Genomic DNA, 9739 nt, shown 5'->3' on the forward strand with positions numbered 1-9739 from the left:
TCAATTCATCGTCGCTTTCATCTCGGCAGTCCTGAAGTACAGTTGTGAGAAAGCTCTCTGATATCTTTTTGTTTTCTACATTTTAAGTTGATTGTTTTGTCGGTAGGAACTGTCAAAATTCATTTGTCGGATGCGTCCAGTTGATTGGGTATTGGGTGCGTAATAGTGATGTTTATTTGTTGGCAATGCGTGTTAACTTCTAGTAAACTCAGTAGATGAATTTCACAGGGACTGTTAAGGACTTTAGATTATTGTTTTTTGGTGTGGTCTGCTTAGTTAATTTATTTTGTACTTTCATCCATTAAGTGACGCCCATGTGTATCGATACTTATTTGGAGGATTCCATCTGGGCGCCAGACAATCGTACCTATCAGGCCATATCGAAGGGTTCTATGGCTGGGAAATATGCTACTCGTCAAAGGAAGGTTTCTAAATTGGACCATTGCCGCGATCTGCAATACTTCAATAAAAGCGACTTGTATAGGTATTCACGCGATGGCGGCGATTTATGACCTTAGGCGCAACCATAGCCCGTAAGGGCTTCTGGTATTGGTGCACCCTTGGTTGGAGCACCTCAGGTTTAGTACTTACGGGATGATTGCAGTAACTTTGCTCTCTTTGACCAGTGCTCGCTCTAAACATGTGATCGTAAACATTCCCAACTAAGCAAACTTCCACTTCATACTTAGACCAATACTTTGTCATTATTTAAATAAGTGAAAATTAATACAGTCCACTTTCGTAAACCAAATTGTTGTTTTCGTGGTTTCGTTTATGGAAGGAACCTCAACAGAGACTATTCGCTCTAATGTCCTTTATGTTTCCAAGGTCATGGATGAATAATTTAGGTGACATCTTCTTGCATGGCATTCCCGAATAAGTATAGTACATTTAATTTATAATTAAATATTTACCGGGGGGGATGTTAATCTTGAATTAACTATGTTTCCTGATGGAACCGAATCCATCGAATAACGATAATAATAATAGAAATTGTTAGGATTTGTTATTGGGATATTCAGCAAATAAGTAATTTTATTGTTTAAGATAAAACTTTCGCTTTTTGTCACTTTCTCATATCCAAAAATATTTTCTAGGTTTACTTGTAAAGGAAGATTATTGGGTGTGATTTTATTTCAAGGCTTTTTAGTTTGGAGAATAAGTTTGTAGTTTCCATTATGCTGGAATGGAAAGTTTCCAATTTTACGAATGTAATGGAATTTTCGACATTTTCAACCGATTGTTTCGTATAAGTTAATGATTTGATTCAAGATGTCTTTGATAAAATACGCATTTTCTTTGTTCATTGTTTTTTCTACAAGATATCCAATTTGCTTAATTCGGTCCTCTAACGTTTTCATATTTTTAGCTATTTGATAAATCATCAAATTAAAATTATTAATCACATTTAAAGAGATTTAATTTTGGCTATGAAATTTAATTGCTACAGCATTTTGATTTCGTTGTAGCTCGTTAATAAGTTTTTCGTATCGCAATCCATCACCGGCGTCTAAATTTCCTGTGATAGCTTTAAAAACAGAGCCGACTATATTTATTAAGCCTCTCTTGATTCTTTGAGGATGAGGTAAAATTTGTTTGATTTTATCTTCCACTTGTTTTTGTGTCAGAATTAGTATTTTAAGATAATTAGTATAATCATCGTGGTATTCAATATGTAGCGTCAATGAATTTGAAATGTTTTGTGACCTATAATGTAAACTATTGACTTCTTTTATGATGGGATTTAGGTCATAATAATGTATGAGTTTGTGGGTTTTTGTAGTAAATTTTACTTATCCTAGTTTAAATGGCAAGATTCCTGTGTTATTTTTCAACTGTCTGACAGTTATGCGGTCGTTGTTCTTGATAACGGCTGTCGTAAGGCTGAAATATAATACTCTGATTTAATCAAAACTATATTTATTTCGAAGGGGGCGTTTTAAGTTGTCTATATAAATTTTCAGATTGGATTTAATTTCAATTGTTTTCCTATTTTTATTAATATTTCTTATTTTAATTGGGCCATTAAATTTGTTAGCCAATTTTTTGTCTAACGTGTTTTCTTGGATAAACTTCTTGATGCTTTTTGAATAGGTCAGGACTATCGCGTTTTTATTAATTTTTAATATAAATTTTTCTTTATTACTCGAGACTTTTTGATTTATGTCTGAGTAAAGTAATCGGGCCTTTTTCTTGTGTGCATTAATACATATTATTTCTTTGCTCTCGAGAGGCGTTTGTACTGTGCCTGGGCAGTATGATGCATCCACTCGAGGGATGGCGATACGACGGCTACGCGTTTTTAAACTTGATATGTTTGTTTTAAATACGCATTAAGATATTCTTATCCGAATATCTTTCTAGATCAGGCTTGATCTGTAGTTTTAGTGACAGTCTGAGCTAGTATTAGCCTGAAACAAAAGTTTTGCAAGCGACAATAAGAGTATAAAAGTTTTTGAGCCCTACAAATATGGATACAGATCAGATCAGTTTAAGTGCAGACGAATCCAATTTGTGGTTTTTGGATGAACAAAATATACAGTGCAACGTCATTAATGCGAATGAATTCGAGGAGAGGGTGTTCGGATTATCGGGGTTTATCAAAGAATTTAAAAATCTGAATGTTTACTACAAAAAAAACATAAATTTATTATTGAAACGTTTAACAAAAAATATATAACTAACATCATTAAACAACAAACAACTTAAACAAAAATTAATTAAAAATATATGACAGTAAAAAAACTATTGAAAATATTCTTTAATGGTGTGTTGTTTCACTTTATTAAGCCGTAGGACTGCTTGTTCTCGCAATTTCGAAAGAACCAATTGATCGCTAGAAGACCTTTGATTTTCAACAACCCATTGCAACACTTTATTGACACAATTTATAGCTTCCTGATAAGAACCAGAAGATGGTGACAGATCTTCGGAATCAGTTTGCACATCGTCATTTTTGCTTTCTCTGATAACATCAATCAAATCTTCGTCGGAGAAAAAGATCTCGTTATTTTTCTCTTTGTTTACAGGTCATTCCTTTACTTCGTTTTGTGATAATTTTTCGCCCTTTGATAGGGTATTCATTAGGATTCCCATTTGCTCAATTTCATTTGTTGTCATCTTAAGTTTTAACTGTGATAAAGGAATGGTGTCTTCTTCGTTCCATTTCCCTGAAAGTGAATTTTTTATCTCCAGCGATAAATTTCGCCATGATGTCTTAATAAAATCGATTTTCACATTTGTCCGGGCTTTGTCAAGAGAAAACACTACGTCTCGCTAATTTATATTTTTTAAAGCCTTTAATATCCAAATTCTGTGCGACCAATCGGAAAACCAAATCTTTTCGGGAGGATAATTTATTTGCCTACATAACATTTTTGAGGCATAATAATTGCATTTTTTACTTTGTACTCCAAGACCGGCCTAGCCTATTGAGAGAAAAATACAGAATTACTTCTTTTAAACTAAAATATAAAAAAATTCTATCTTGTGATACGTCGTTGTAAAGGAGTTATTAAGAACTTTTAAAAATCGCCGAAACATGCACAGGTCCGTATTTCAAAAACTCAAGTTGTTGTCATTATCTCAAAAGCTAAGGAATACTTAAAATTTTGAAATTTACTGGTTTGTAGACATAAGAAAACTATGAAGTTTTTGTATCAAACGTTTTGATTAAAAAATCTTTAATTGTCGATTTATTTAGAAAATTAAATTCGACGTAATTTTAGTTTTTTCATAGTAACTCAGAAACTAAAAATCATTCGGCAACATTGTTTTCGGTTCTTACAAGAATATTAAATTTGGCACATTTTTTCCAATTTAACCGACCCTGTAACTCTTCCCGTTTAAGAGATAGCAATAATAGCACATCCAATTTGGAACACCCTGTAGAACACAGTCGACGTCTCACAGACTTTTCGCTCAACTCGAGATGAAATTCTTTCCAGAAGTAATAATATAAACAAAAAAACGTCCCCAAATTTAAGTCAGTGATAAAGTTACCTTAATTGAAAAAAGACAATGTGATTACGTACCGTAATATTCGACTCACGACTAATTTTGGAAACATTACACCTATGTTCGTACAAAAGCACTATATTATTTTTTTTATCATTGCTCAGATTCGGAGCCATTGCGCCTTAACCTTTCAGCAAGCGCGCCTCTGAAATTACCACGACCAGGCGCGGGGGGTCAGATTGGCCCCACAAGGTTTTTTCTTTACGTTCTATGTACTGGATTAAATTTTGATACTTTAAATTGTTATGTAAGGCATTATATGATTACGTAAGATTTCCAATAAAGTTTAAAGTAAAAACCATTCATTTTAAAACAATTTAATACTAAAAAAAACAAATATAAACTTTAATTGTATATGGGTAAGCAAATATGAATAAATATAAATAAAATTCAACTATTTTACATTGTCTCTATAATATGTTAACGTCACACAAAAACAATGTTACATAAATATAACATAAAAACACAGAAACATTTGGTATATTATAAAAACGAAACAAACATTTTTAGGTAACAGTTATTGAGCACTGAAGGCAGACTAGTTTCTTCATTTCTTTGGAATGTTCTTTGTAAACATTATTATTGCAGATATCACATGATTTTCTTGCAGTCTTATCCTTTTTTCTGTCACAGTAAAGACATCTTTTCGATGTTGCTAGCTGTTTTGAAGGAGGCTCATATAATGTCGTCGAACGATTTCCATATTTAAAAAAAAATTCCTTTGTTATTGTCGGTAGCAATGGCATTAGTGATCGTGTTTGTAAGTGTGCTTTCATGAGCCCAAATAACATTTTTTTTTTAAATTCGTCTTTTTGGTACATTTCCACTATTTACATAACTAAATAATACTCTTCCATTCATCCCTAAAATATTCATCATCATAAAAAATATGATAAAAGGCCAACGTTTTATAGTCCCACGCACGGAATAAGCGGCGCACATTTTGTCTAGGGTATCCACTCCTCCTTTGGTTGCGTTATAATCTAGCACAATAAATGGCTTCCCCGATACAATTTTTATTTCGGAGTCATCGTGCATCGTTGACAAAAGGATAACTGATTTATTTTTTCTAGGAACGTATGAAACTAATATACATTTTTTTTTGAAAACCAAATATAGATTATTTTACTTCTTTGTTCTTGTGTGGTAAAAATTCAGGAGGAATTTGTTTTTTGTTTTTTCTCATAATCCCCAGCAATGTAATTTTTTTGTGAAGCAAATACTCTGCCAATTCTTGAGATGTGTACCAGTTGTCTGTAGTAATATTGCGGTTTGAATTTTCTGTTGGAATCACCAAGTGTTTCACAATATCGAGGGGTCTGTTTGATACATGATACGGACCAGGAGGCTGATTTCCAACATACACTTCCAATTTACTAGTATATCAAGTTTTTGCATCACACATCGCGAACACCTTGATCCCATATTTCGCCGGTTTACTAGGAATGTACTGGATCCGAGAACATCTCCCGTGAAAAGGATGGAGCATTTCGTCTATTGTCACATATTCGCTCATGCTGTAACAATTTATGCAATTTGTAACAAAGGAATAAAAATTTTGACAAATGGGAGCTAACTTGTCCATATCTCTACGTTCCTGTCTCGTTTGAAAGTCGTCGAAGCATACAAAGAAATAGGAATCGTTTGTAACTCATCAAGGCCCTCAACATCTCCATCCCAGTTCCGTCAGAGTTCCACAGCTCTATAATATTCACACGACCACCCTTATAAGTCCCAATTAAAAACATAGCCCCGAGAAATGTCGTTAGTTCCTCCCTAGTTGTCGATTTGCAGTCTCTTGCCCTCACATAGTTTATGGAAGAGCCCGAAATATACATATTGGTGTATTTTATAATATTGTCAATCATGTTCATGTCGAAAAATTTGAAAAACGCGTTCAATTCTGATGAAATATTACGAGCATGAGATTTAGGCCCGGGTAAAATTTTGACGATATTCTTCTTTTTTGTTTTGGACTCCTTGAGGGATGATTTTTTCCAACAACTGACGTTATTTTTTCCGATATAAAAATTACTGTCTCTGTTGTCACTGGATTCATCATCACCATCACCGATTTCTTGCTCTGATTGTGAACAGTGGTCACTGGAAATAATCTCTTCTTCACTGAGGTCATGATCGTATTCTGGAAATTCGTCGTCGAATTCATTATCAGATTCTTCTGATATTTTGGCCAAAATTTTAGGAATATCCTCGATGTTTTTTATCGTCTCCTTTCTATTTATATTCCTTTTCTTTACATTATCTCCTTGGTATTTCTTCCTAATCATAAAAAAAATATATAAACACAAAACAAAATAGAAGTAAAAAAGAAATGAAGAAAATGTAACAAAAAATTATTTTGTAAATCTTACATGACTAGGCGCGCTAGGTCAAGGTGGCACCAAAAATGAAGTGACAACTTTCACACCAAATAGTGTACTGGCAGCGAGAAGAAGGTTCCGGATTATCTCTACTAACCTAAGTCCGAACTTTAAGAGGGAAATTGATGCAACAACATGTATGAATATTCCATAAACTTTCATGATTATCCTGCGTATCGAAAGATTTTACCTATAAGTGAAAAGAAGTTTAAAGTTTTAAATAAGTTATGCCAAACTGATATAATCGATAATGTGTATAAACTGCTTTACTTGAAGCAAAAGCACATAGGGGTAATGAAGGATCTGCTTCTACTGACTGATGGAATACTGCTCTCTGTCATTAAAGAGAAAATGAGAAAAAGAAAACGGATTTAATTTCACTTTTTATGCTATTATTTTAAGTTGACATATTTAGAAAGTGCGGTTCGATACTAATTATAATTTTAAGTACTAAATTGATAATAATAATAAAAATGTCATAAGATATACACAGATATTTTTCCCTTTACTCAGCAAATAAATTATCAAGACTGTCGATCAAAATCTTAAAATTTCTAGTAAAAACTGAAAATACTAACCAAATCTTTTTTACAGCAAAACTAGAAAAATGGTGCATCCGCCTTTCTAATACAGGGTCATTCACGGTGAGTGTCCTATTAAAAGTTTACGGGGTTGTAATATAGCTAGAGATCTGAAATTTTGGATACCAATGTAATGGAGTTTGATCTATTAAATTAAAATGTTGGTATCATTGCGACGTTGCCAGATGTATGTGTAATTGAAGACATCTTTGTTATTTTAAATGGCACAGTCAGTATTTTATTAGATTTTCGAATTTCTCAGAAGATTTAAACCTCAGTTTATGCACCATATGTCATAACTATGATGAATCGTTTTCAAAATAAACATTTTTTTTGGCTGATTTGGCAACAAATAGCTCTAAATTGAAAAGCATATATCTTTTTAACTATCATATCTAGAACACTGAAATTTGAGCCACAAACTCTTATTAGTTATCTTTATTTTGTAGCATTATTTATATTAGTTAAAAAGATATATGCTTTTCAATTTAGAGCTATTTGTTGCCAAATCAGCCAAAAAAAAATGTTTATTTTGAAAACGGTTCATCATAGCTATGACATATGGTGCATAAACTGAGGTTTAAATCTTCTGAGAAATTCGAAAATCTAATAAAATACTGACTGTGCCATTTAAAATAACAAAGATGTGTTCAATTACACATACATCTGGCAACGTCGCAATGATACCAACATTTTAATTTAATAGATCAAACTCCATTACATTGGTATCCAAAATTTCATATCTCTAGCTATATTACAACCCCGTAAACTTTTAATAGGGCACTCACCGTGAATGACCCTGTATATTACTCTCAATAAGTTTTTTTGGCTCAAATATGCAATAATGAAATTTTCACCTACTTACTTACCCTGAAAGTGTACAGTAGTTACTAACATTACTAATAGGCGGCGATCGGCCAAATTCTTCTCCGAAACAAACTTAAATAATTAATACACAATAAACTACAAAACTCTCACTGATTACCTTTCGAATATTAGGTATGCTTCATGTGCTGTAGTTTGAATTGCTTCATTAGGAAAATGGACTGCTATAAACCTTTCTTCTGATAAGGTAAATCTTATCGTTGTGTTCTGCGGGGTAATTTCTAATATTTCACGTAACAAGAAATGACATGTTACTGATGTAGTAGGATTATAAATTTTTATGCATCGTTCCCCCCCTGACTCAATAAAGGACAAATTGCCTTAGAAACGAGATCCACTGAAAGAAAACGTGACCGTGCACGAGTAACTATTAGCCATATTTTATTTGTATTTTTGATATTCTTTCCACTTTTGTAGAACATTCTTAACTGAAAATTAAAAAATAATTAGACTTTAAAAGCACTAAAAAAAGTTAAACATATATGTACATATAATCTATTGTAATTTTTTTCTTTTGCCTGTGGTTGTGTGCGAAATAAACATTCATAAACTAGTCAAACCGAATTAAGGACCACTCTTTAATATGTTTGGAATTTTTTACCTTTATAAGAATTTCCCTTAAATTCTATTTAGGTGCTTATATCTTATCAATATCAAAGTTAGAGAATGATAAAAAACAAATTTTTGTTTGCATTTTTTACTAAAAAGGAGATAAATTCCTATTTTATAAAATATGAAAAATAACACTTAGTCGCTGTTTCAAACTATTCATTGCAGTAAAGCGTATTAACAGATATTTCGATTAATTTTTACTCTTTAACCTTAGATTACCGGCCACTCAAAAATTTTACGACGCGCGTTTCAAATCGACGATGTTTGGATATTTTCGGCCAATTCAGCAAAACGATATTTTCAGTACCCTCTTAATTAGTGTTTACCTAGACAGTGATGTGTGCGAATGCGCTTTGTTTTACGCAGTGACGGATTTTTTGCTAAATTATCGTAATTTTGACGATAGTCCGGTATTAATGTATGATGATTTCCAAATCAGCTGTACACATTTAGAATTTTGTGGTAAGGTAAAATATTGTCTTAGGTTGTGTTTTTTTATAATATTTTTTTAGCAAAACGGCATCGCGAAAATCATTGACTAAAGTGCAATTGACGGAGGAGATAAAGCGAATTATGAATGGAGAAGACAGTGATCCAAATCCCTATGAGGAAAGTGGAAGTGACTGGGAGGAAGACAATTTAGAGCTGGAGGCACCTAACTCGGATGCGTCAGATGATGAATTTGATGTAGCAGTTGTTTCATTACAACCCAATTCACCAAATACTTTACAAAAAACTGTCAAAAAGAAGATGAAGAAGTTATGATTGAGACCAGTTCAAATCAATCGCAACCTGCAAAGTCTGGAATAAACAGCTACATAATTAAACCCAAGAAAATGAAGTTGCTTGGAAAGAATGGTCATAGGTGGTCAGCAAAATTGCCGGTCAGAGGATGAAGGACAACATCTAGAAACATTATACATTTTTATCAGGTCCTAAAGGCCAAGCAAGGCAGTATAATAATGAAGAAGACTGTTTTTTACATCTTTTTTCTGAAAACATAATTGAAATTGTTGTTAAACACACCAATAAAGAAATCTCTAGGCAGGCGAAACACTATAAATGTCATTCTAATGTATCTAAAATTACAAAAGAAGAACTAAAAGGCTTGTTTTCAATTTTGATCCTTTCCGCTGCGAAGAAGGATTGATTTGTCTGCCAAACATATGTTTGACTCCAATATTTCCGGTAGATTTTATCGAGCCTGCATGAGTTGTGATTGCTTCAACTTTCTAGTGAATTGTCTTAGATTCGATTCCAAGG

At 32.8% G+C, this 9739-nt stretch overlaps 1 protein-coding gene across 1 annotated transcript; it reads right to left on the reverse strand.

The window, feature by feature from the left end:
• Window positions 1–5401: 5401 nt before the first annotated feature.
• Window positions 5402–6560, reverse strand: LOC136411072 (piggyBac transposable element-derived protein 4-like). Its single transcript, XM_066393475.1, has 3 exons — window positions 6496–6560; window positions 5611–6297; window positions 5402–5534 (listed from the first exon to the last, which is right to left on the reverse strand). The coding sequence occupies exons 1-3, from the start codon at window positions 6558–6560 to the stop codon at window positions 5402–5404; spliced, it is 885 nt and encodes a 294-aa protein (XP_066249572.1).
• Between the last annotated feature and the right edge of the window lie 3179 nt (window positions 6561–9739).

This window comes from Euwallacea similis, chromosome 9, assembly GCF_039881205.1.
Source record: "Euwallacea similis isolate ESF13 chromosome 9, ESF131.1, whole genome shotgun sequence".
In the NCBI taxonomy this organism is placed as follows: Eukaryota; Metazoa; Arthropoda; class Insecta; order Coleoptera; family Curculionidae; genus Euwallacea; species Euwallacea similis.

Coding starts and splice junctions, on each gene's coding strand:
- LOC136411072 (XM_066393475.1), bottom strand. CDS start 6,560: ATGAAAGTTTATGGAATATTCATACATGTTGTTGCATCAATTTCCCTC. Junction 6,298..6,495: donor CTCTTAAAGTTCGGACTTAG/GTTAGTAGAGAT, acceptor TTTTATGATTAG/GAAGAAATACCAAGGAGATA. Junction 5,535..5,610: donor CTTTCAAACGAGACAGGAAC/GTAGAGATATGG, acceptor AAATTGTTACAG/CATGAGCGAATATGTGACAA.